Source organism: Phoca vitulina, unplaced genomic scaffold, assembly GCF_004348235.1.
Source record: "Phoca vitulina isolate PV1807 unplaced genomic scaffold, GSC_HSeal_1.0 scaffold56, whole genome shotgun sequence".
NCBI classification, from domain to species: Eukaryota; Metazoa; Chordata; class Mammalia; order Carnivora; family Phocidae; genus Phoca; species Phoca vitulina.
Window position 1 is genome coordinate 10,821,966 of NW_022589759.1, and position 27,431 is coordinate 10,849,396.

The 27,431-nt window shown below is 37.8% G+C and overlaps 1 protein-coding gene across 3 annotated transcripts in view; it reads right to left on the reverse strand.

Annotated features, from left to right (window-relative positions):
- Positions 1 to 27,431, reverse strand: part of CNTNAP4 (contactin associated protein family member 4) — a 370,539-nt gene that overhangs the window by 168,327 nt on the left and 174,781 nt on the right. For all 3 annotated transcript variants that reach the window (XM_032389870.1, XM_032389868.1, XM_032389867.1), the window contains exons 10-14: positions 25,153 to 25,324; positions 19,370 to 19,476; positions 15,464 to 15,583; positions 5,138 to 5,335; positions 774 to 930 (exon numbers count right to left, since the gene is read on the reverse strand). In XM_032389870.1, the coding sequence (XP_032245761.1) occupies positions 774 to 930; positions 5,138 to 5,335; positions 15,464 to 15,583; positions 19,370 to 19,476; positions 25,153 to 25,324 (754 nt within the window). The remainder of the gene's footprint in view (positions 1 to 773; positions 931 to 5,137; positions 5,336 to 15,463; positions 15,584 to 19,369; positions 19,477 to 25,152; positions 25,325 to 27,431) is intronic.

A 27,431-nucleotide genomic window follows, 5' to 3' on the forward strand; every position in this document is an offset into this window, starting at 1 on the left:
CCTAAATGTTTTAGATTTCCTTTTTCAAGATATAATAAATAGAATATTAGTTCTTTGCAGCATGGTTTGTCCTTAAAAAAATTAAAGAGCTACATGTTCAAATAATTGTAAGAAATTCTAAGTTCACCTGTTTAAAGGTTTTATTAAAAGGCAGATTACTGAAGAAATGTCCTTTAGTAATTAATGCTTGTAAATATATTTTGAGACTAACAGAATTCTTAATTACACTTAATTTTAAAGAGAATGATAGGGTGCCTGGGTGGCTCAGTTGGTTAAGCGACTGCCTTCGGCTCAGGTCATGATCCTGGAGTCCCTGGATCGAGTCCCGCATCAGGCTCCCTGCTCGGCAGAGAGTCTGCTTCTCCCTCTGACCCTCCCCCCTCTCATGTGCTCTCTCTCATTCTCTCTCTCTCAAATAAATAAATAAAATCTTTAAAAAAAAAAAAATAAAAAAAAATAAAAATAAAAAAATAAAGAGAATGATAACTGACTTATAATGAAGAGGAAACAAGAAACAGATGCCTCTATTTCATCTTATTACAAAAATAAAATGTAATGATTTATGGCCCACTACCAAAAAATTAAAAAAAAAAATATTGGTCTTAACTTTTAGGATTCAGATTGATTGTAACAGATTTCATCAAAACACACCTTTATCTAATTTCTTCATTGTACTAATTTGTTCAGTATCTGCCTCACTACACTATATGTTCTGAGCGAGTCATTTTTAAATATAAACTTTATTTTGCATAAGGAAATCATATGGAAATCACCATTCATTCCGGTCAGCATCACAGTTGCAGTAATACTGAGAATCAATGCAGTTCCCTTCTAATCCACATGTACATTTTTGAGGATCGGGCAAAGCACCTCCCCAGTACGTCTGCGTTTCATTGGTTCTGCCAACCCACCAACTCAGAGGGCTTCCATCTGAAAAACAAATGTGAGAAAGGTGACATCTGCTCTATGCCCCACAGCTTCCAGCCCAGGCCAGCCCCTTCCTTCCCAAATCATTCAGAAGAGTAAGAGAAGGAAAAGAAAGACTGATCCGATGCAGTGATATCCCAAACATGGCTCTTGCTAGCATTGCCTTAAGAAAGCTTTCTAAAAAATGTTTTATTATTTAAGCTTAAAAGGAAAATGTATTTTTCTTTAAGTAGGAAAGAAATCAGCAGTTCCTATTTAGTTCAGGCATGGTACTTAAAAAATGTTTTGAGAGCAGTTCACATATGTTATTTCTTTAAAAATAATTTTTGAAACAAGAAGATATCAAAATATAAACCATAGTAATTAACATATCAGGAACAAATTTGAGTTGAGATCATGAAATGCCCATTAAAACATTATGGAATGTTATGGAAAGTCAGTGGTTTATCTCAATATATTTATTGGCTAAAATCATATTAGCTGTTTATTAAACATTAGGCATGATATGGCACTCCCTTGTTATGATTTAAGATCTATTTGGAAGTATGTATTTTTTTTCTTCCATTTAATGGCTTGGCTATTTATTTGGAGACTACAGAAATAATACTGAAAGACCTTTATGCCTGAAGCAACCACTACACTCAAAAACAGAATTTCCCTTAGCCAAATGCATTTCTTTCTATGATGAATGTTCAGCTTCCAGCTCCTTCTCAGAGTTATGACTAAACATGATGCCAAAGAACTAGAGCAAAGAATAGACAGCACATTCAGGTGAGGAATGCAGGCCATCTGTCTTCGAAAAAAAACAATAGGTAGAGAGGAAAAATCATAGTCGTTTGATAATCAGGGCATGAGAAGAATGTGACATCAAATCAGTCAGCTCCTCAAAGGTGTTAGATCATTTTTCTGTTGACTTTCAGAACTTCTAAGTTATTGCCATGAGCCTTACTGAAAATCTGGGACTTGTACTAATTTCTCCCTTACCTAAGAAAGAAAATACTTATAACAACTTACTATTAGATTGAACCTCTACTAATGCCCACAACTCTTCTCCCAGTGTTACTATACATACCAGCCCATATCACGCCAAAAAACTCGAGTTAATTGGAAGCTTGTGTATGGACAGAGACATTAAAATCAAGATTTTTCATCTTTTTTTTAAATTACAGGATTAACTCATCAACAGACGGTGAAACCACCTTGAAACCTTTAATAGATATTTTTCAATATATTGCTTAAAACATTGTGTTCAGGGGAGGGGGGTGGGAGGATGGGTTAGCCTGCTGATGGGTATTGAGGAGGGCACATTCTGCATGGAGCACTGGGTGTTATGCACAAACAACGAATCATGGAACACTACACCTAAAACTAATGATGTAATGTATGGGGATTAACATAACAATAAAAAAATTTAAAAAAAAACATTGTGTTCATAGGTTAAAAAGAAAATAAATTATTTCTAAATATTGAATAATATTGTCACCTCTAAATTTTTGATCTTCCCTATAAAATAGACACCACTGAATGTTTTAAATGTACCAAATACATTCGGTTCCCTTTAAGACTTTTTGAAGTGTCCTAAAGAATTTAAATAAGTATAAAAAAGAACGAAGAAAATCATGAGAAATTTTTTAAGTTAAAAATTAAAATTACAATGGGCGCCTGGGTGGCTCAGTCATTAAGTGTCTGCCTTCGGCTCAGGTCATGATCCCAGGGTCCTGGGATCCAGTCCCACATCAGGCTCCCTGCTCAGTGGGGAGCCTGCTTCTCCCTCTCCCTCTGCCTGCTGCTCCCCATGCTTGTGCGCTCTCTCTCTCAAATAAATAAAATCTTTTAAAAAATTTAAAATTATAAAATATCAGTAATCATGGTCAGACGTTCCACTTCCTGTAGTTAAAATACCAAATGACTTGGAGTCACAGCTCCACAGCTTGCTGAAAATGTATTTACATACACATCCCACCTTATTCATCCACAGTAATGGCACCATTATTACTTAAAAGTTCGATATCCTCAAGATCTGAAACTGTAAATTTAACTTGTCTGACACCTCCTTCCTGTTCGTTTCCATGTATTTCTTATTGTGAACTCAAAATCCAAATTGTTCTCTCTCTTTTCCAACTCAAGTTCATTCTACATGAATTCTAGGGTGATGGACCTGAGGAAAATCTGTGTATTTAACAATTATCATCATCCTTTGTTCAATGGCCTTTTCTAGAAGTTATTTTCTTTACTAGTGGCTCTGAAGCCTGGCTGAAACGCCAGGAGAGTCTTAGCAAAAGATACATGGGCACCACTGGCCATGAAGGTAGGGGTTCCTTCACGCTCCATATTGCCCTCTTCGTGTGGTGCTTGCTCACTAACCCTGTGGGGATTTTGTTTTCTGGTTCTTTCAGAGTTTGGCTCATTTGTGACTTTGATGTTTGTCTTCCCTTTTATCTTTCTTTTCTAATTAAGCAATTCCATTCATTTTGTTGCATCCCATTCATTTATCCTTCTATAATTAAAGTTCTCATTCTTAGAATACAATTCCATATTTGTTTATCTATGTTTTTAGATTCCAAGATCAATATTTAGCAACAATGAACAACTGAACAATCACTCGCCTACTAAACTGCTATGTTAACTATAACCGTGATGCACCAGAGAGCTGGGAAGAGAAGGTCACTTCAGGCACTGTGTATGTGTTGTGTTATGCCACCCAATCACCGCCACACCCCATTACTGGCCCTGTGTCATAGAAGAGAAAGCAAAGCTGATAAAGACTCATCTATCCAAGCTCTCTACTTAATCAATAAGAGCCCCGGAATTTGAACTTACATCTCTCCCTGCCTTTAAATCTTATGCTCTTTGCTCCGATGGTCATTCATAAATGGGATTGAGGTTTCAAGGGGATAAGATTTGAGGGGAGACCAGCAAGATGGGAAGGGTAAAAGGCCAGAAGAGGACCTTATGAAATAGAAGAAGATGGAGGCAAAGTAGGAGGAGAGGGTGTGAAGCCAAGCAAAAGGGAGAGAATAATCCAATTATATTCTGTGGGTGGAGAGTAAGTAGAAAAGATGCTTAACTAGAAACGACAGGTTCAATTGTCATCCCAAGAGTTCAAAATCTTTCTGCTTGATCTACATGACATATGATATTCACATATGAAATGCACGTCTTTTAAAATTCTTGTCATGCTATCCGGACCTCTCTTAAGATAACAAGCAGGGGTAAACATTCACCAAGTGGCTTTATCATGCAGATGTCTTAGAATCATCTCTAATTTCTAAAGAAGAATATACCTCGATATTGCTGCTAGAAAACAGTGTGTTGGGGAGTGGCATGAAACTGGCATAAGCAGGGTGTGGGTCCAGAATATGCACTTATGATATCCAGACAGAAGAGTCTGTTTGGGACAGAGAAGAGGAAGGTACCAGGCTCTGTCAGTAGGAAAGTGTCATGATGGAAGCAGAGTTTCTTAGAGGTTAATTCCCGTCGTAGAGTGCATACTGGGTGGTGAGAAAGTATGGAGAGATGCCTACAGGAGGCCGGCTGGAAAGTCCTGCAGTAATTCAAGAGCGTCAGTAAGGCCCACACTAAGGCAAAACCGGGGGGACCCAAGATATTGGCACATAATGAGATGTTCTAAAGGGAAAACAAACCAAAAACAGAATTGAGGAGTTACTAAAAGTAGAATAAAAGAAAGAGTTAGAAGAGGTTTTCTGATTCCTACTTAAATTGCTGAATAAACTGTTTCCGGCAATCTATTCTAATTTACAGTTTTACCCAGCAGCTAAGTGCCAACAATCCATGAAGAGTCCCACAGAACAGTCACTTTCAGAAAAGTCAATCATATTTTCGTTAGCTCTTTTTCATGACAGAACAAACCATATATGTCACTTGCCCTTTATAAGGGACAAACACTGAGCATCCATCGAGGAGCCCAATGAAGCCCTTTTCTGTGGAGTTATCTGATGAAGGCCACACAGAGACTCTGAAGGCAATCAAGGCTTTGAACAAAGCCCAGCGTAAACTGATCTTGTTCTTTTCTTCAGGCAAAAGCACTGCTGTGGCTTCCAGACTGTGACACGTTTGCTAAGCGTACAGGGGCAGACACTCTCAAGGGGCTAGATGCCACCACCTTGGCATCATTAATACCCACGGGAGCTGGTGAGGTCAAGTGCACGGTGCAAGGCGCACAGCAGGACAGATGCCTCAGTTTCCTTACCTTGTTTATTGACAAGTCGTGACTTCTTGCAGTAGTAGGTAAGCTCCTGTTCACAGTGCTCCGCAAGGTTAATTGTGGCCTGGAGCTGCTCCATGCTGGCCACATATTCGAAAAACCCAGCATATGGGTTCTCTGGGTTAGTGTTTCTGACTCTTGTTAGGTCAGAGCCATTGTGCTGTATGACGGTCCATGCAGTTTCTTGTATGCAGAAATGGGGAAGAAAGAGAGGAGACCATCACTAGTCTGCAAAAGTTAAAATAAATAAAGAAAATCAAAATCACCTTTTATCTGAGTCAAATTTTTCTAGTCATCAAACCTCTCTGAGAGGTAGAATTAATACAAATGGATTCTTAAAATTTCTTAATTATAGCAAAGTGATTCTTTTCCCTGAAGTTTATACGATTGCCATGCATTTGCAGTGACTTTATTTTACTTTTGTAGATAATTTAACCAGAAAATGTTTATGGTGAAAAATATTAAGGAAACAAATTATTAAAATTTGTGACACATCTCATTTCATCGAATCCAATATTCTACTTTTTAAAGATGCATCGTGATTTTATTTTAGAAAAGAAAAAAAATAGCTGCCTATTATAATTATAAAGCATTGTTGATTACTGATACACCCCGAATTCAGGGATGTTACAATGTGGAAAAAAAAAAGGTGTATCTTTGAATTTCTAAAATATTTTAGATTATATAATGTAAGCAATGACTTTTCTACTCTTAAAAATCATTCCTGTTACCAGCAAAAGGAAAGTCAAATTTTTATGGCCTATATACTCTCTCTTCAGACAACATTTAATTATGAGTGCACATCAATTTCTTTTTTAAATCGAATTTTAAAGATTCATTTTGGTATTGTGTGATGTGCATCGTTATGCAGGGCCATAGGAAGTTACTCCCTTGAGCTGAACACATCTGACAGAGCAGCAGCAACTCAACTAACACAAAAAATAAAGTACCTCTGAGTATTTACTAGAGTAATTGCCATTGACACCTGAATGTCTGTAAACATTACCATCATAATGACTACCAAAATTTTTAAATGAAATAAAAATCCTACAATGTTTGTAACAGAAGATAGGCATATTGTATCTAGCCTTCAACTTCCCCAGAAATTGACTTCACATTGTATTTACTGTGATAGATGCAAGCACATGAGCAGATTAATCAAAAGGCCTCTGATTTAATAGGTAAGAAACAGATTGGAAGTTGTCAAAACCATGCTATATATATGCTGTTAAGTCACATAACCCTTCTGTATTACAGAGGACTATTCCAAATTGGAGGAAAACAATAGGTAGAATTTCCTCCCCTCTCTGTAGCTAATACATTCACACAGATCAGCAACCGTAACAAGATAAGAAATTTCACTCGCACCCCTCTCCAGGTCACCAGAATTTTGAATAGAGAGGTCTGCTAAATAAGACAGGAGACAACTTTGACAGTCTTATTGCCTTCCATGCCCCATCATTATTTTTCTTGGAAACAATAGCTGTTACTTTTATTCCTGCCTTGCATTTTGGCTCACGGTAGAGCTTTATCGGTAAATTAATTTCCTTCAAGAGGACATGATATATAAGCTATTGGCATTAGTTGTGGATGGCCAGACAGTGATATGGTATAGAGACCATCAGGATATTTGAATTGGAGATCCGGAGTGGAATGTGAGCTTAAGAAAAGTCAGGTAAAATCTGAGCCTCCATTTCCAAATTTTGGAAAATAAAGTGGCAGCATAAAGGAGACAACAGGGTAGGTCTGAAATTCTCTGATTTTAGCCAACTCAACCCTGGCTATTAGAAGTTTAGGATTATTAACCAGGCAAATCTGTTAGCCTAACCTCCACTGGACTCTGCTTTTTCGTTCGACAGAACATCCTTCTTTCCTTGCGGTAAATCAGTGGCCTGCATGAAGAAGCTCGACTGGCTGAACAGCTGCCAAAGGAGCAGGACAATATACCTGCGTGAGGCCTTTGTCTCTTTGCCTTTGGGTCACACGGAGAGGGCCTTCCCTGCCATGCAGCATCCACGGGGTCACAATTAACACATGATTCCAAAGGTCTTTTAAGGTGTTGTAAATTTCATCCAAGGCCAGGGCGCTGGACAATCCTTAAAGGACAGCGCACAGAAATGTTTCTACTTTTGACATCCTAAAATTTCAGTAAGTGATTTCATTTTCTAATAAAAAGTGCTACAAAATATGAAGTTAAACAGATGCTGCATTTCTTAGATAATCTAGATTTCCAGGGCAAAGCAGAGACGATGGAATCATCACAACAGGTTATGAACGCTGGCAATGGGTGACCAGCAGCCCTGCTCCAAATCTGATGTGCTTTGCTAACAGGGGTATCCCTCAAAATTACTAACCCAGGGCCTCTTTACTGCTTTTTCAAACATGACCGCATTACCTGATGTTTAGAAATTACAACTGTAAAGGACACAGCCTTTCTCACAATTTGTAATTCAGTATTTTGTGACTTATTCTATGGGTCTTCTCCACTCATCTGTAGGCTGTACGAGAAGAGTGATAGTTTCTGATTTGCTTCCCACGGTATCTGTAGCACATAGCACAGGGGCTTGGCACAACGTGCAGAAGACATTAAAGAAATGATGGGTATTCAAGAGGGCACGGATTGCATGGAGCACGGGGTGTTATATGCAAATAATGAATCATGGAACACTACATCAAAAAAAATAATAAAAAAAAAGAAATTAGGGAATAAATGAATAAAAACAATATGCCGTCCAGACTAGAGTACTGATCCCCTGATCCCCTATGGTGCTGTGAGACTTTTGGTGTCTTGTAATGTTTTAGAACTCTGTAAATTGTGAATGATAGTTCTGCAAATTAGTAAGTCTGAAACTATGAAGGGTATGCGATGTTTTCCTACTTGCAAGTTAACCAGTTATCTTGCCTCCTATCCGAATTAAATCGATTTATCTGTATCTATCCAGATGGATTTAGCTGTAGACAGATGGATGATCAAGAGCTTCACTCACAGACACGGGAGTCCCTGGATCAGGGACGATTTGCTCACAGAAAATCCTAGCAGCATCTGTTCTCTACTGCCCAGTTTCCCAGAGGCCAATAGAGGAGTGCCAGATGCACCTGTACATGCCGGAATTGTTCCACAAGAGAGGAACCCTCGGGGCACCTGGGTGGCTCAGTCCATTGGGCGTCTGCCTTCAGCTCAGGTCATGATCTCGGGGTCCTAGGATCGAGCCCCCTGTGTTGGGTTCCCTGCTCAGCAGGAAGTCGGCTTCTCCCTCTCCTTCTGCCCCTCCCCCTGCTTATGTGCGTGCTCTCTCTCTCAAATAAATAAATAAAATCTTTAAAAAAAAAAAAGAGAGAGAGGAAACCCCCAAATTATGAGACTTGGAGGTTAGAGGGGATGGCTGGCACATCTTCTCCTCCCCTTCACAGAGGGAGAGAGGAATTCTGGCTCTGGAATGCAAGAGATCTCTGAGGAGAGGCACCAGTCTGCAGGGTTTTTTTGGTCACTTTTAGAATGTAGGCAAATGCATCTGGGACGATAAACCTTCTAATCTCTCTAGAGAAAGTCACTATCTCTAACTTCCAAGACACATTTATATGAAATTATCCTTTAACACAGGCTTCCAGATTTACTTATTTATTTATTTATCTATTTGCCTCACTTACTTATTTGCTTAGCAAGCAAGGCATTGTTTCCTCTCAAGAAACTATTGTCCATGCACCAGCAAATGCCACCTGGCAGAAGTTCGATGGACTCCCCTCCCCCACCACCCACTACGGAAGAAGCCAGTCCCGCCTCCATTTGCACATTAATTTCTTTTTTTTTTTTTAAGATTTTATTTATTTATTTGACAGAGAGAGAGATAGCGAGAGCAGGAACACAAGCAGGGGGAGTGGGAGAGGGATAAGCAGGCTTCCCGCTGAGTGGGTAGCCCGATGTGGGGCTCGATCCCAGGACCCTGGGATCATGACCTGAGCCGAAGGCAGACGCTTAACGACTGAGCCACCCAGGCGCCCCTGCACATTAATTTCAACAGTACTGATGAACAGATATGCCTGTTCCTTGGATTCTCCTTTGAACTGGCTGTAACAACTTACCAGTTTCCTCATTAATAATGTGTTAGACAAAATCTTTAAAATACGTTTTTTAGTTTTTATTTTTATATCTGTGTAAGAGTCGTGATTTTATTTTATTTTATTTTTGAAAACTGTCCTTTACCCAAATGCAAAGAGAGTTAGTTGTTGCAGTAAAGCAGACAAAGGGACATGAGTCAGGAAAGACAGCTGCAATGGGCAGAAAAATCTATGAAACTTAAACACTGAAAGGCAGTTTGGGTCCTACCAGTGTGTCTCCCTGAAGAGACTTCTAATATATGGATTGTATGTAAAGCACCTGAGTAATTAAGAACTTGATTTATCTTCTACTGGCTGCTATTTTTTAGCGTGATAACAGTGTAAAGAAAAAACATGCTGTTTAAGCAACACAGCTTCAGAGCTCGTGTTCCTTCAGGATTCACAGCAGAGGGTGATAGATGTGATTAAAAGCTGGGAGGTCAGGTAGGAAGAGCTGTGTTCAGGAAAGCCTGGGAGAAGAAAGGGAAGAACAGCCAGCATTCTGGAGCAGAGCGTGATGTCCACAAGGCTGCATCTGAATAATGATTGTTAGTTATTAACTCTCAGAGCTATCAAGAAGGCCTTATTGTTGAAATCCCTAAAGTAAAATTTTATTGTTATAAATCTCATACTCTCCAGCCTTCCCAGGGGAGGGAGGGTCTCAGGAGCTCCTGTCTCAGAAGCACACGGAGAGCTCCTTCAGAGAGCAGAGAACCAGGCTTGGTCCTCCAATTTACTGAGTCAGCAAAACTCTATCCAGGCATCTTGGTGGTGGTGCAGTGGGACAGCGTGAGTTAAAGCCAGGGAATTAGCATTTGCACCAAAGTCTGAGAGCCAAGGCCCTAGCACTCATCAATCGCTCCCCACTAAAACAACTGTCCTGACAATGCGATGTTTGGGAACTGGATTTTTTTAAAGTTACACATTTGCAAGTTACTGATTCAACATTTTGTCTTGTTTTTATAATTATTATACTTGATTTATATAACTAGAGAATATGTTATTGGCTACAAGCAATGAGACATTGATAGAATGTAGCCTTTTCTAGAAGAAAAATGTTCAGGCTGGGAGAAAAGAGGTTTTAGTCCCTCACTGCTCCCCAGTGATTCTTTAGCCCGCCTTTACCCAACCTCCCTGCTTTCCTCATTTGCAAAACCAGATCAATAGGACACGTTTCAAGCTGTAACATTATTTTTCACTGGGTTGTTACATTCTGGGATTGTCACTTTAGTGTGAATGTATTTCAATATTCCGGGGCCTCTGAAGACACTTAGCTGTCTCCTCCTGATTATCTGTGTCTCTGCCCTCAATGGCTTGCTTTTCAAATGGCTTTAAATGTTGTGAATGTCCTCTTCCGCATCAATACTTTCTGGTAATTTTGCTGAAGCACCTTTCACCTCTCTCTGTGTGTATATACGTATTTCCTTCATGTCTCTTAGAGTTGTTATGGAGTTAGCATGAGACTTCATTGACTAAGGCACATACCTGGTAAAGTAATATGACAAGGTAAATGCTGATTTAATAGAAATGGAATAATTCATTCAATTAAATGAAATTGATAATTGTCTTATCATTTAGATAATGTAAGTTCACATGGCCTATAAATTTTGGAATTATTCCATAGAAAGATATCATGCATATGGGTGTCTGTATGTGTATAGACTCAATACTCATTATTTTCAGGTCCTCATTATTTGTGAATCACCTACTCACTACAATTTATTTGTACCCCCCAAATCAATGTGCTCTTGGACATCTGCAGACACGCACAAAGCAGCAGAAAGCTTGAGTTGCCCAGTAGACACGCATCCAGCTGAAGCTGACCCAGGCCACACTCTGTCTCCTTGCTTCAGCTCTCATACTGTGACACGAATCTCATTTGTGGTCTATTCAGTGCCATGTTTTTTCCATTTCTGTGCTTCTTCTTCTGATTTCACTGCTTAAAATGGCCTCCAAGGGTGGTGCTGAAGAGCTGTCTAGTATCCCAAGCACAAGGAGGCTGTGATATGCCTCACAAGGAAACGCACGTGCTAGAATAAGCTTCACCGAGGTGGGAGTTATCGTGCTGGTGGCTGTGAGTTCAATGTTGATGAATTAACCGTATGCATTAAATAAGGTGTCCTCAACCCGAAACACAAGTCAAACGAGGTTATGTATTGATCGGTTGATGGGAATGCTGTGACCAGAGGCTCACAGGAACCTAATCTTACTGCACTTCCCCTAGGAGCGAATGGTCCAATTTTGGCTAATTCAGCGTCTATGGCTGCTTTGCAGAAAGTAACTATCATGGGTAACGAGAACCGTGTGTGTGTGTGCGCATGCATGTCTACTATGTTTCTTGAAGTTTTAAAGATTCGAGATATTTATCAACTTAGAGGTATCTGATTTATAAAATCCAACCTTTTTAAAGCACGTGCATGTGACTACCACAGGACGCATTTGTGGGAAGACAGGACTCACAGGGTTGCACTGATAGATTCTTCAAGCTCATTCACAACCCAAGCTGGACAAACAGGAAACATCAAAAAGTTAGTTGACACCTGAAGTTCTGTGTTTCATTTGCAAAGTTTTCCTTTCCTCTCTGTGAGGTATTTTCAAACTCATTATGTTTAATTCTCCCATTCTCTGTTTTGTAAAGCTTGAGAACCACAGGCCCAAAACAGCAATTCTCCGAGCTGGGTACACTTAAGGATCAATTGGGAAGATTTGTAAAATATTGATCCTATTGTCTCACCCCAACCATTCTGTCCTAACCTCTTGACTCAAGGTGCTGCCTGGAAATCTGTATCGTGTGGAAGGGGGAACATAGCGGAGGGGACAAACGTGGGTATCATCAGCTGTCCGAGGTTGCTTTCGTTTTTGGGGCAGTGCTATGCTCTGAATGTTTGTGCCCCCTCATTCATATCTGAATCACCTAACCTCCAAAGATAATGAATGGTATTAATGGTATTAATAGGGGGTGCTTTGCGGAGGTGATCAGGTCATGAGGGTGGAGGCCTCATGAATGGGCTTAGTCCTCTTATAAAAGAGACCCCACAGAGCTATTTCCATCATGTGAGGATACAAGAAGTCTGTGGCCCAGAGGAGGCCCTCGCTGGACTATGCTGGTGCCCTGATCTTGGGCTCCCCAGCCTCTAAAACTGTAAGGAATAAATTTCTGTTGTTTGTAAGCTACCCAGTCTGTGGTTATCTTGCTACAGCAGCTCAAACAGACTAAGATAGGCAATGTCCTCAATGGTTGTGAAAGCAAATGGAAGCCATCTGGTTGTGTTACATGAAAAATCTCTGAAGATACATTCTAATTTTCTAATTTCCCTAAATATCTGTTGCCATGGTTTTACCACCATCCTCCAGTTTTTAGAATTACATATTAATACAAAGGAACTTTTGCTCCCATGTTCAACTGCCTTCTCAGTTGCTCTCAACATGCTCAACTGCCTCTGAATGCGTCACAGACGTGTCAAACTCAAACTGTAAAACTGAGCTGCTGTCTTTCCCCTCAAACCTCTCTCTCTCTTTTCTTCTTTCTTTTTCTTTTCTTTTTTTTTTAGGTAGGGGTAGAGGGAGAGAGAGAATCTTAAGCAGGCTTCACGCCCAGTGCTGAGCCAGCGCGGAGCCCAATGCAGAGCTTGATCTCACAACCCTGAGATCATGATCTGAGCTGAAATCAAGAGTCGGACGCCTAACCGACTGAGCCACCCAGGCGCCCCCCGTTCAAACCTTCTCTGACCACGTCTCAAATAATGGCAACTCAACTACTCCAGTTGCCCAACTAAAAATGTGGTGTTATTTTTGTTTCCTTCTGTTTTCTCACACCTCACATGTATTCAATGAGAAAGTCGAACCTCCCTCCCCCGTCCACACTGCTATTATCCAGTGCAAGCCACCACCATCATCTCGCATGGATTCTTACACTACTTGAACTGGTCTCCAAGCAGGTCTCTCTGTTACAGACATACAGATGGACATAAATTATATACACAAACATATAGATCTATACCTTATATATATCCATGCATATGGGGGTGTGTGTGTGTGTGTACCTCTGCTCCTAAATGGGCACTTTCCGACATCATGATCCCACCAAAGGCAGTCAGACGGCATCCATCATTGCTTAAAACTCCCTGGTGTCTTCTCGTCTCATTCAGAGTAATGAGACTTTCCCTCCTGGCCCTGCCTTACTTGACTGTCTCTCGTTCTCCCACTACTCCCCGATTACTTGCCATACTCCAACCACACTAGATTTGTTGCTATTTTCTGAATGCACCTGGTAAGATCACTGCTCTCAGCACTTAGCACTTGCTATTTCCTTTGCCTGGAATGTTCTTTCCCCAGATATTCACTGCCTGATCTTAAGTAGTGAATCCCCCTCTGAAACACCTGCTACTTCAATTTAGTATTTCCTTTTTCTGTTTGTTTTGCTCCAGAAAACTGTGACTTCCTGACAGTGCTATTCAATGCAAACTTTCCGCAATGATGGAATAGGTGGCTGCTGAGCAATTAAAATGTGACCAGTGAGACTGAGAAAAGTGGGCATTTAATTTAGTCTTATTTTTATTAATTTTAATTTTAATTTTTAAAGCTTATTTCCATTCACTTAGTTTCATTAATTAGTTTTAATTAAATATGAATTGATATCGGCATTTGTGGCCAGTGGCTACTAGAGAACACAGCACAGTTCATCTAGAATCCATTGTTTTGGGTTTGATAGTGAAGGGATCAAGATTCTTTTTTACGACATTTATCTACAACCCCTCTCACCAACACCTCTGGCTGAAAGACCGTCTTCCCTTCACTGTGTATCAACGCCACCTTTGCAGTAAGTCAACTACCCATATATGAGTCAGTCTGTTTAGCTATTTTGTTTCACGGATCTACTTGTTTATCCTTATGCTGGTCACACACTGTTTCGCCGAGCCTGTCAGTAGAATGTCTTTGTATCTATTAGAGTTGAGTCCTTCAACTTTATTCTTCCAGATTGATTTGGTTCTTCCTGTCCCTTCAAATTTGCTGACAAATTTTAGAAACTGCTTGCCAGTTTTCACCAAAACAGTTACATCAACCAACAAATAAACACCCCACTGGAATTTTAATTCAGACTTGTACCAAATCAAAACCTACATGGGAAGAATTGATATTTACACCATACTGAGTTTTCTAATCAATAGAATTTTTATATTTCCTCATTTATTTAGAATTTTAATTTATCTCATGAGCATTTTATACTTTTCTATGTAGAAGTCACGCATATCTTTCATTAGATTTATTACCATGTATTTGGGATTTTTTATGTGATTGGCAATAAAATCTTCTAAAACTTCGTTTTGCTTACTGCTGGTATACAGAAATGAAATGTAGTTAATTTTTATATTAATTTGATACCCAGTGATCATCCTAAATTTTAATAGTTTATCTGTATATATATACATATATATATTAGTATATATACATATACTAAAATATAACCTAGTCATAGACAAATAATGAGAATCAATAGATAACGTGGTCATAGACAAATAATGAGAATCTTAGTTCTACCCTTACAGTACTTACATCTTTCCTTTCTTTCTCTTTCTTTATTACACTGGCAAGGACCTCCAATATAATGGTGAACAGAGTGATAATAGCAGGCATTCTTGTGTTAATGCTGGTAACAGGGGTAAAGCTTTCAATATTTCACCATAAAGTGTGATATGTGCTACACGATTTTTTTGTTAGTACTCTTTAACAAAGTAAGGAAATTTCCTTCTATTGGTAATTTATTGAGTTTTTACCTTCTCTTTTATCATGAACGGATGTTCAATTTAATCAAATACATTTTCCTTGACTATTAATTCCTATTTAAATTTATGTAAGTAAAGAATTCAAGAACACAAGTCGTGTTTACCTACTTTTAAAAAGTAAGTATTTTTCAAAGCTTTCACATGTATCAGTCTTCTCAGAGAAATAGTCTATCCTTTTTGTTTGGGGACTTAATAAGATACATCTATTATTAGATGTTCTACACAGATACCAGATTCATTGAAAATAATGAAACATTTCTAAATCATTACCATTAAACTATTTTTTAAAGATTTTTGTTAAGTTCTTCCACTGAACAATATACATTTTAATCAAGTTGCAAAGGAGGTCAACTTTCTACTGGTTTCATTTTAAATTTGTGTGTTTAAAGCATTCATGCAAATTTAACTATTAAATGAAAGTTGATTAACTCACCAGTCATATTGCAATATAGAAGAAAGGGTTCCAGAGGACCACTTCCATCTGAATCTATATAGTAAAACCCTGAAGTGTTTCCTCTGTGCTTATAGGATTCACATGACTGCTCATAGATAGCTGTAAGAAAAAAAAATGGATCCTCATAAATGGAATAGTATAAAAATAATCTCTTAAATTTTAATTTGGACACAAAATACGCCAAGTTTTGAAATTTAATATGTATATTACTGACCATGAGAAAAGATAAAACATACTTTAAAACAAAACTCATTCTTTTTTAAAAAAAATTAATATGGATGAAAGGTTATACAGAAAAAGGCAGAATGACGTTAAATTCTGTGGCATTTCCTTTTGTCATTAAGAAAATATGAGATTAATTAGTCGAAATAAAAATAATTTTTACATTAGGTAAAACAACAAAAGAGAAGGTATGTGTTTTAAATATCAAAATGCTTATAAGTATAATGTAACATCCATTTTGGACATCCACCCAAATGGATCTTTTGACATCCATTTTGGAATTTCTAGTGTCACCTTGTAATAACCTCACATCTGAAACACAATAGTATAATCTCCTTAAATAATCTGCTTTTAAATTGGAGGATATTGTGCTGAGCAAAATAAGTCAATCAGAGAAAGACATGTATCATATGACCTCACTGATATGAAGAATTCTTAATCTCAGGAAACAAACTAAGGGTTGCTGGAGTGGTGGGGGGTGGAAGGGATGAGGTGGCTGGGTGATAAGACATTGGGGAAGGTATGTGCTATGGTGAGCTCTGTGAATTGTGTAAGACTGTTGAATCACAGATCTATACCTCTGAAACAAATAATACATTATATGTTAAGAAAAAAAAAAAAAGAAGAAGATAGCAGGAGGGGAAGGATGAAGGGGGGAAATTGGAGGGGGAGACGAACCATGAGAGACTATGGACTCTGAGAAACAAACGATGTAATGTATGGTGATTAACATAACATAATAAAAAAATTTTTTTTAAAAAGGAAAAAAATAATCTTTTATCCACAATTATGTAATAGAAAAATTTTAAATAATGTAACTATTCTCCTTTCTCATATAAAATTATCTATAGATAAAATCTTTAAAAAAATTGACCAACAAAGCTCCTCATCAATAATTTTAAAAGTATTTTATAAAAGAAACTTTCTGTAATGCCCTGTAATGAGAATTTAATATAATTAAAACTGGAAGCAAAAGAAATATTTATATGAAATATGCCCTCAAGTGGTCTCAATATGTTTTAATCCATAATTGGATGTTTTTGAGAATACAAGTATACATTTGCCATGTACAAAGTTTGATATTAACAACTGTATATGATGCACATGTCTTATTGAACACTTGGCCACATACACTTATAATTTCCATCAAGCTTTTTATTTTATGAAATGAGAAGTAAGTCATGCCCTGAATGTCTTTCCTTGATCTAGTCCAAATTTTTGAAAATTATATTAATGACAACTTAAACAATATGAAATAATGTAGCTAATTTGCTCAGTGTTACAGTGATTTTGGATAATCATACAAATTTACTTCTCCATTCCTCCACAGTCTGATGGTTTTATTTTGTTCCTCTTATATATGACATGGACAAAAATATAAGCATGGATTGTTTTAGAGTCACATTTATATTTTGTGCGGTGAAATGGGCATGTAAAAATGGTTAGTTTATTCACTTCTGTATGCACATATACATATGTTCATAAATTCTTTGAAAGAGGTTGGCAGGATAGACTCACGACTTGAGAGTCAGGGCTGGTAGTAGAAAGGACACGTGATTGCATGAGGGTAATTAGGAATACATTTGCTTGATGTGTATTGCTTGACTCTTTATAACATGACTGTTTACAACATATTACTTTCTAATGAAACCTTTTATTATTTTTTTTTCTTTTTATCATGTTAATCACCATACATCATTAGTTTTTGATGTAGTGTTCCATGATACACTGTTTGCGTATAACACCCAGTGCTCCATGCAGAACGTGCCCTCTTTAATACCCACCACCAGGCTAACCCATCCTCCCACCCCCCTCCCCTCTAGAACCTTCAGTTTGTTTTTCAGAGTCCATAGTCTCTCATGGTTCATCTCCCCCTCCGATTTCCCCCCCTTCATTTTTCCCTTCCTGCTATCTAATGAAACCTTTTAAAGACTGCATCCCTGTCCCTTCCCCTATTTATGCTAACGATAGTCAAGGCTTCACTATATCCAGGTTTGTCATCCTGGCCCCATTTCTCAGAATGGTTATTGGCCAAAACCCTTCAGTTCCATTTGGACTATCTGTTCAAGAACTTATTCATCAAACTGTGGCCACAGATGAAAATATTTTATTTATCCAATTTTTTTCCTCAGAGTTGTTTGTGTTTATATTTAGATTTGGTCATTGATAACAGTTACAAATAAATAGTTAAAACACATTCGATTAGCTTTTTGTTTTGAGTTAGTTACTACAGTTAGGATGACGGAGGATGTAAGAAAGTAAAGTAGACAGCTAGCTGGGTGACCTGGCTCAAGTAACTTGGCTTCTGGTTTCAGTGAGGTGTGGCTTTAGCAACAGGAGGCATTCTTTATGATATTGTGAGGCGCTCCAACAGATAAACGGATGCCTTAGGAATGACTCCGGCCGCAGGGGTACAGGTATGAGGGGGGAAGCCAGGAGCTCCTCCCGCTCACGCCCTTGCCAGCCCTGAATCAGGACTTCCGAGGGTCCCTTACAGAATGTCCAGGGCTGGGAGCCCAGGATTCCAGTCTCAACTCTAGCAGGAGTACAAAGTAGCACACAGTGAAGAGAACAGGAATGAGGAGTCTGATGACATAACACCCTGGCCTGAAGTCAGGGTTACAGGAGATGGGAGTAGGAATTAAGTCGCCTGGCAAGGTCAGTAATGACATGAAAAAAATGGGAAAGAAAAATGGGCGCTTAGATCTCCCCATCATACATACTGAAAAAGTGGCCATCAAAATGAAATGAGTCTAACAACACATGCAAACATTTCTTTTTTTTTTTTTTTAAGATTTTATTTATTTATTTGACAGAGAGAGATAGCGAGAATAGGAACACAAGCAGGGGGAGTGGGAGAGGGAGAAGCAGGCTTCCCGCTGAGCAGGGAGCCCGATGCGGGGCTCAATCCCAGGACCCTGGGATCAATGGCCTGAGCCGAAGGCAGATGCTTAACCGACTGAGCCACCCAGGCTCCCCAACATGCAAACATTTCATCAGAAAAACTGCATGGTTTATAATATAGGAAGAGTGTTGGTTATGATCCCAGGCTCTGGAGCATAATTGCAAGTGTTCACATCCTCACTATGCCTCAGCTATTTAAGGAGGCTGGGGCAAGGTGATTAATCTCTCTCTGTTACTTCATTAGTAAATTGGGGATAATAATAATACCCACCCACTAAGGTGGTCATTAGAATTCAAGGAGTTGGGGCATATAAAATACTAGATCAGTGCCTGGCATTTAGAAAATACTCAATAAAATGAACTATTTAATGATTAACATCATTATCTGCCATCCTTATTTCATTATCCTCATTAATGGGGTTGCAAGGGAATTGAAGGATTACATATTCTGCATTGTTTATGTTTATCCTTAGCTGCCTTTTGTTTTCTATACGTATTTCCCCTTTGCCAGCTCTCCTACTCTTTTCTATCCTGTTTTATGTTATCTATTTCTATAAGCTACTTTGACAACTTCTTGAAAAGAGGTGTGGATTGAAAATAAACTAGAAAGCAACTGGATGCTAAACTTCAGGGTTGTGCATTCCAGTACATGGAACATGGAATACATGGAATACATGGAATATGCACACAGCAATGGTAAGGGAAACGGAACAAGGAAATCAGAACAGAGGCAAGAAGCAGCAGGTGTGTTCAGCTTACAGTTGTGGCAGGTAGCTCCCGTGTAACCAGTGTTTGCACAGTTGCAGTGAAAGGTGCTCCAGGACTGGGAACATTCACCACCATGTTCACAATAGTTCGGCGAACACCTACGAGAAGGTGCAGATGCAATCACTACTTTTCATTCTGAGCGATCATAAAATGTTGATCAGTTATACACGGTCGTGTGAGAGAAGAATGTCAACAGTAACAGAAAGGGTAAATTCAACGTGACTCGTGGTTATTCAGTCTGTCGTCAAGGTGGTTTAATCACGGAACCAAACCTTCGATCAATAAATTCATCAGATTTCAACCAATTCTCAGGTAGTTGTGACTGCTTCATTTTCAACATGTCCTACTATATCAGAGTCCTTTCTTTTCCCTCAGTGACAAAACACTAATTCAATACGTTGCCAGAAATATCAATAGCTTACATAAAATAACAACATTTAATCATATTGATTTCCTACACTGAATATTTAAAAGAAGGAATAAAGAAGAGAGACGAAAAGAAGGAAGTAGGAGGGAAGGGTGTCTTTATTCACTTTCTGAGTAAAGTGAAGACCTCCAGGAATGTTGAAGGTGCACTGGATAGACACACGAATTCCTAGCAGTGTGTTGGGTGCTCCAGGCTGCTGAATGGAACTCACAGGGGCTCCCAGGATATTTTAACTTTTCAAGAGAAATATAGGCATACTCAGTATCTGACCAAGACTGCACAACTTCCTAGCTCGAGATAGTTCAATTTCAACATTAGATCGTAATACTTTCCTTTTAGTGACGTCCTATCTGTAAGAAGCTGGATTTTCAGTAGTTGATAAAAAAAAATAAAACAACCCAGTACCAGGTAAAATCAGTGTGGAACAAAAATGAGGGTGGTGGCGTCTGACCTGACCCCAAGCTTTGAACTGTTGTGCAGTACTCAACAGGTAAACACACGTAATTACGAAGGAGTTGTGTTTAATTCAAAATAAAATTAAAATATTTTCAAATTACATAAATACTATATATAATATATATATACTGACATTTACAACTATATGAATTACATATATATTACATATATATAGACATATATAGAGAGATGTATATATTATATATGTAATATATATATATATTCCTTTTTCAAAGAGTTACAAAATTTTAGTACATAAATAAGTTGTTTGGACCTAAGCTACTTTTTAAATGAAAGTGTTAGTTATATTTTCGGGCTTGGAACACTATGAGAAAAATCACTGAAATACATAGGGTGCTGTGGACAACAAAGCTGGGGAGCTTCTGGTATCAACTTGAACAGCCCTGATCAGATTATTGATGCTTTTTAGAATTCAGATTGAAAGGTATATTGAGACCAAAGCTTGAAATGCTTTCTTTTACCCCAGAATAAAAAAATAAACTGTGAAGCATGTCAAGAATGCACTCATACTGGGGTTTCTGCCACCTCTATTATTAAAAAACTAAGGATGGGAAACTTCATGTTTCGCTTATAGGATTTCTCCAATTTTAACTGAAAATAATGTTATTGATTTTTCCTGATTATAAAAAATAGATACCCACTGTACAAAAATCAAATGGTCCAGGAAACGATAGAGAAGAAATACAGTTTATAACCTCTTATACAAAAGTCACCACTATAAACATATATACATGCATTTGTGTGTGAGGTTGTATTTATAAATATAATCATATGTTATTTTACAACCTGCTTTTTAAGGGTTCACAAATAAGTAATGGCCATCTCCCGCTGCCAACTAAATTTACATATATTTTAGCATTTTTATAGATTCACAGGAATCCATTCAAAGAATATTTCACCATGTATTTAATTTTTGAAGCATTTCAAGTCAATAACAATCTAGAAGAAAGAGGGAGATTAAAACAATAATAACCCTAGTTGGTGATCAGAAAAGAAAAGGACAGAGCAGGCTCTTCTTTACAGACCTCAGCCATGTTTTAAAAGGGGGCAGATGTAAGCGGCTATACCTAAGATCCTAAAGAATGAATACTTAGTGTGATACGCGTGAAATTTCTATTTGATTTGCTGCTGCTGAAAGATACTGAATTCATTTTCCTTGATTCTTGTTAGGCTTGACTTTTCCCATTTTTTAATTACAACGTGAAGCCTGGATTGTGGATATTATTTAAATTCACCATGTAGTAGCTCTGTTTGATGAACAGTAAGTAACCTATGGTAAATTACATTGTATAGTGAAGTACTGATTTTCATTCAATGTCTAAACAATTTACACTTTTCTCCTCACTAGTCATTCCAGTACAAAGTGAAACAACCCATCAACCCATTCTCTCTAGCTTCCAACATTTTCCCGTAGACAATTCCATCATTATTTTCATTGCTCATAACTTACATGGGGACATGGGATATGGACCGCAGCTCCCTTGGTGGTCCCGTCCTCAGTTCCACCGAGGGACTGACTGCCCTCAGCCCTCAGTCACCCCCCACCCAGATTTCTGACGTAGGGCCACTTGCCCTGCATGTGCACAGAGAACAAAGGGAGGGCTTCTAAATTAGTGTGTGTGTGTGACTGTGTGGAAGGAAGATGTGAGTGTGTAAGGGCTGTGGGAGTGATCTTATAAGTGTGTGCATGTGTGTGAGTGTGCATATGTATGGATTAATGAGTGAGGAGGTAGAGGAATGCATGTATAAGGAGTATACGTGTAAGGATTGTGTGTGGTAAAGAGCTTTGGGGTGCGTGAGGGAGCACACAAGTGTATACAGACACGTTGAGAGGCTGTGTGCAATGGCCGTTCATTTATGTGTGTAAGGAGTGTGTGAGTGTGAGCACGTGTGCAAATATATGTACACCTTTACGTGTAGGTTTGATCCAACTTAAAGTTACAGTATACACTGTTTAGTTCCCATCAGATTTTTAAGTATATTTTTTTTTTTTTTTTTTTAAAGATTTATTTATTTATTTGAGAGAGCGAGAATGAGAGAGAGAGAGAGAGAGTACATGAGAGGGGGGAGGGTTAGAGGGAGAAGCAGGCTCCTCGCCGAGCAGGGAGCCCGATGCGGGACTCGATCCAGGGACTCCAAGATCATGACCTGAGCCGAAGGCAGTCGCTTAACCACTGAGCCACCCAGGCGCCCCAGATTTTTAAGTATATTTTTAATGTTCCTGTGTTTTTAACTGCAATGTATTAAACCATTAAATTATGTGTTTATTATATATAGATGAATAGTAACCACAATAAATGTGAATGTGCCCCCAGGGGGCTAGACAGCTCGGCAGGCAGACATTTCCATGGGACTTCCCCGGCCCCGGGGCGCTGAGATTTGATGTGGGCTCTGCTTCTGAGCCATGTCCTCTTAGCCAACTTCCCCTCCCTGTGCATCTGTTTTCATATTTATTAGAAACAAATACTACTAGGAACAAGCTCTGTGGGTTTTTGTGAGGATTACTTTAAGTACATATTAATTAATTAAAAATTCATTTCAGGGAGGGCCCCTCTATCTGCTAAATGGGACGCTGCCCAATTCATAAATCATTTCATAAACACAATTAGATCTTTAAAATTAAAAAATAAGTATAATTCATTTGAGAACACAGTCCTTGCACACAGTCTCTCACACACATGTACACACTCACAAGCTCACTCACATATCCAAAAGCACCTTACATACTCACACACCCTCACACAACTCCTCACACACTAACTCATACAAATGCACACACACACAACCATACTATCCCAACACAGGCTCACACTTGTAGGTCATTCACACACGCATTCCCAGACTCCTTGCACACTCACATCATCCTTACACATAGTCATTCAAACTTAAATACTAATTCATGTTAAGTGCTTAGGATATACCCTGGTAAACAGATTTTTAAAAAGACTTTAATAATGTTTAGAAGCTATGTCAATAGGTATAGCACATAAGACCAAAATAAATGAATATACATCTTCTTCTGAATATAAGAGGATGAGTTTAGAGGTACTTTTGGAAATCTAAAAGGTAAACAAATGCCAAAATTACTTTGATTTTTGCTATTAAGATTACTAGGGTGACCGTTAGTCATAAGTTTCTCCTAAAAAAATAAATCACATATAGCCAAGATCTATCCATAATTTGCTCACTATTTCTGAAAAGTGTTTTTCAGACGTGGTACTAAAACTATACATTCTCCAATTGCGCTGCATCACAGTCCTCTGTTTTACAAGTGCGTATCTCCCCAGATTCCCTGTGTAAGAGGGCAGCTTCAGAGAAACCCACATTGGAGAAGTGTGCATCAACTTGTACAGGGAGAACTGTCTGCAATCTGAGATGGTCAACATGACTATCACTAATAGTGTGGATGGCTGAACCTTCCCATGGGGCCTTAACGACTCTTAGCCACTGAGAAGTGAGCCCCACCTTGAGAGAGCTGGCTCAGGAAGCCTTGCCACACGCCCTTCCCCAGATCAGGATTAAGGTTCTAGAGCTGGTGTGGATGTAACTTTGAAAAAAGTCACAGGCATTTAGTCCCATAATCAAGCCAATTCAGGTTTACAATCTAAATTCTTTCTTCACATATCATCTTTCATTATAGAAAGATTATTTTCTCTATAAATCAGGTTAAATAAATAAATAATGAATAAATAAATATTCATAGAAAGGAAAGTATGGCCTTCTAATCCGTTGCTAAATGAGATTACAATTACTTTTTTCTACACACAACAGAGTATCTATTAGTATTCAAAATAGGATCATAGACACTGATAGACGAATGGTCTATCAGGTGTAATATACATATAATATATAATAATATTATATATATATAGATGTGTGTTTATGTTGATAAAATAGCTCATACAAATAAAAAGTTATTTTTGAAGCTCAGAATTTATATTTATTCAAAATATATATTGAACACTACTACAGGGTAGGGGCTAAGTCTGTCAAACACTGCTTAGTTTTTTTATCTGTAATGGCCATGACACTCCATTGAACTCAATAATTAAAATTAACACTCTTGATATGAAAGCATGACTGGCAAGATTATTTGGCTAATATGCCCATGCCTAAAAATATATTTTAATTATTAACTATCAATTTATTGTTTTAATTATTAACTATCAATTTATTGTTTTAATTATTAACTATCAATTATTGTTTTACTTGTTATCTACAACTAACTTCCAAATCTTGAATTATCATACCCTGTAATGGAGTTCCTACTGCAACTACTTGGTCATCCTTATATCTTGATCAGTACTACCACTCCAGACTTTCCCAGAGGAGAGGCTCTTTTTATTTTCCCTACAGAGAAGACAGTAATGGGTTGTTAAAGGCACACAGTAGAAGCACAGCAACCAGTTAAACTGCTAGGCCTCTGAAAATATTACTCAGCTGTCAGAGAAGCAGTCCGTCTATGACTTAGTGGTACGTGGTGATCAATACTACTGTTAGGCTGTACTAATTTACTGAGTTTAATGATATATTTTCGATACATTTACATCCATCTAAAATTATAGCAGCAGCAACATTACCTTTTGTAAACTGGTAGCATGTGTACATATAAATAACATGGTCACATGTCTTCCACCTCAATTTTATCCTTGGAAATATGAAGTATAAAACTAAAAGTGTATTTTTCTTTTCCTTTTTTTTTTAAGCGTATCTTTCTTATTTCTAATGTGAATATCATCCAGTTCCTGTGGAACAGGTGATGGCAGGAAAGAGAAGTTTAAAAACATATTCGTTTTATATATAAATTTTAATATGCTGCCAAATGTTTGAAAATGGACAGGTCAAGGTAAAGAAATGAGATTGCCCTTACCTGTCTGTGATTCCACATGAGTCTATCTGAAGGTCACTGAAGTTTCCAAGGGACCCCTGCTGAACTGAAATCAGATCTACCACCTTGTTACTGATAGAAATGAGTCTCATACATCCCTGAAATCCACCCAGTGGATTTTTACATTTGGATCCAAAGCTGTTGTTAGGACAACCTGACCAAAACAAAACAAAACAAAGTAAATCAGGATATATCATAATGAATCAGGATTTAGTAGCACAAACAACTTCCTTATGAAAAAAGAAAAGAAAAAAGGCACTTGATTAATTTCTTAAAATTAAGAGGGAGGAAGAGCCCCTCACAGCCATCATTAGTTTGATCTAAATGACATATTGCAATTCATACAAAGTATTTCTCTTCATTACCATACGGTTCACATGAAATCATGTTATTCTCTTTATTACCCTATGGTAATAAAGAGAAATACTTTGTATTAATAAGAATATATAATAATTATATGCTATAATTATATATTATATATACTATATTATCATTATGTAATATTAAATGATATATTAAACACAGGAACTTAGTCTTTTGGAATGCAAAAAAGGCATAAAGATTGAAAATGTGCACTGTAGATAACAAAAGATAAATCAGTGACAGTGAAATACCTTGGTATTTAAAGCTAACTATTTGGGAAAGGAGCTGTATTGACTTGGAATAAAATTACCAACTATTTAATTAAATACTTTATTTTCATATGCATATAAGAGCCATACACACATGCATTTTAATAAATCATAATGACCTAACGTCAAAAACATTTCACTGTGATTTTATTTATTCTTTGCCTCATAAAAGAATGCTCCATTTATATTGATTTTTTTCTAACACTTATCTAAGACCTGTTTCTAATTATTTAAGTAATAAAGAACTATATTATTAACCATTATTCTCTGGGGTTTAATGATGTTCTAAGTGTTTCTCTAGCCAAGTGAAATAAATAATTTTATGGAGTATGGACACATATATTATACTTAGGTATTTTTCATTAATCTTTCTCTGCTGTTATGGTTGTCAAGCACTATTACAGTTTCAAGAATAAGAAATGAATCAGAAACTTCCTAATTCCTACACAAGCCACACTCTTTTTCTTCCTAATACCTATACAATCCACACTCTTTCCTAATTATAATTAAATATTGTGACTGACGATATTTCCCCTTAATGCTTATTTTCCTAACAAAACACATTAACGTGGCAAGTAAAGGCCAGGAGTCATATTTAAAACGGTTATCAGGTACATTGGAATATCACATTTTAACCAAGGGAGACTTTGAAGTTTCAAATTTGATATATCAAGAAAAGGTGATGAAAGCTCTTGGAGTATCAATTTATTGTACATGGTACAACATACGTTTTCAGTGCTTAAAATTCTTCTGTGGTGTAGGAGATGGTTATTATAACCTCGATATGTTTTCTAGATGACTTATTAACCAATTAAGAATGTTAAAGTAAAAACTGAGAGGATAATAGTTCAATAATATTTGGGGGCGACTACAATATGCCAGGAATATAAACAGCTCTGCTAATCTCCTTTTCTCCAGGTAGAGTTTCCTGACACATTTCAAACCATTTCAGAATAAAATAAATTGTGCAATATGCCTGTAGGGAATAAAACTAAGCAAACGCAGTGACAAAGAAAGATTACGGAACTTTACAGAAAGCACATCGTCATATCATTAGGCACTTCATATTCCTAGCTACAATTTTTAATAAGCAAGAGATTTTAAGAATAAAGAAGGGTTCAAGCCAGGTTCGTCTCATTAGTCTACGATAACAGGCAACCACAAGTTAATATATTGCCAACAGCAGAGAGAAATTCAGCACTGAACCCGTTTGAGATGGAAGGTCTAAACTATGAAGTTTTCCGGGGAATACTTAATGCTGAATTAACGGATGGACCCATTACCGGAGGCAGTGCGCATGTGAAGCACCTCTGAGGATGACAGATAAATTATAATCACTCAGTGTCACCACACCAGAAGATGTCGGCTTTGACTTCATGGTGGTCTAGCCTGTTCACTGGATGGAGCATGTCTGATTTACCCAAGCGGGGGTGTGAGAATTCTACCCGAGGTCTACTGCCTCTGGTCGGTGCTGCACAGTGTGTTATTCAAGAGCACAAAGATCACATGGGGGAATATTTCAGAAATTAGACGTTTGCCTGCCTTCAATCTGGAGAACCCAGATTTAAAATTTATAATTTATAAATGATAAAAGTCGAGCACAATGCACCACAATGAAGTCTGAAGTTT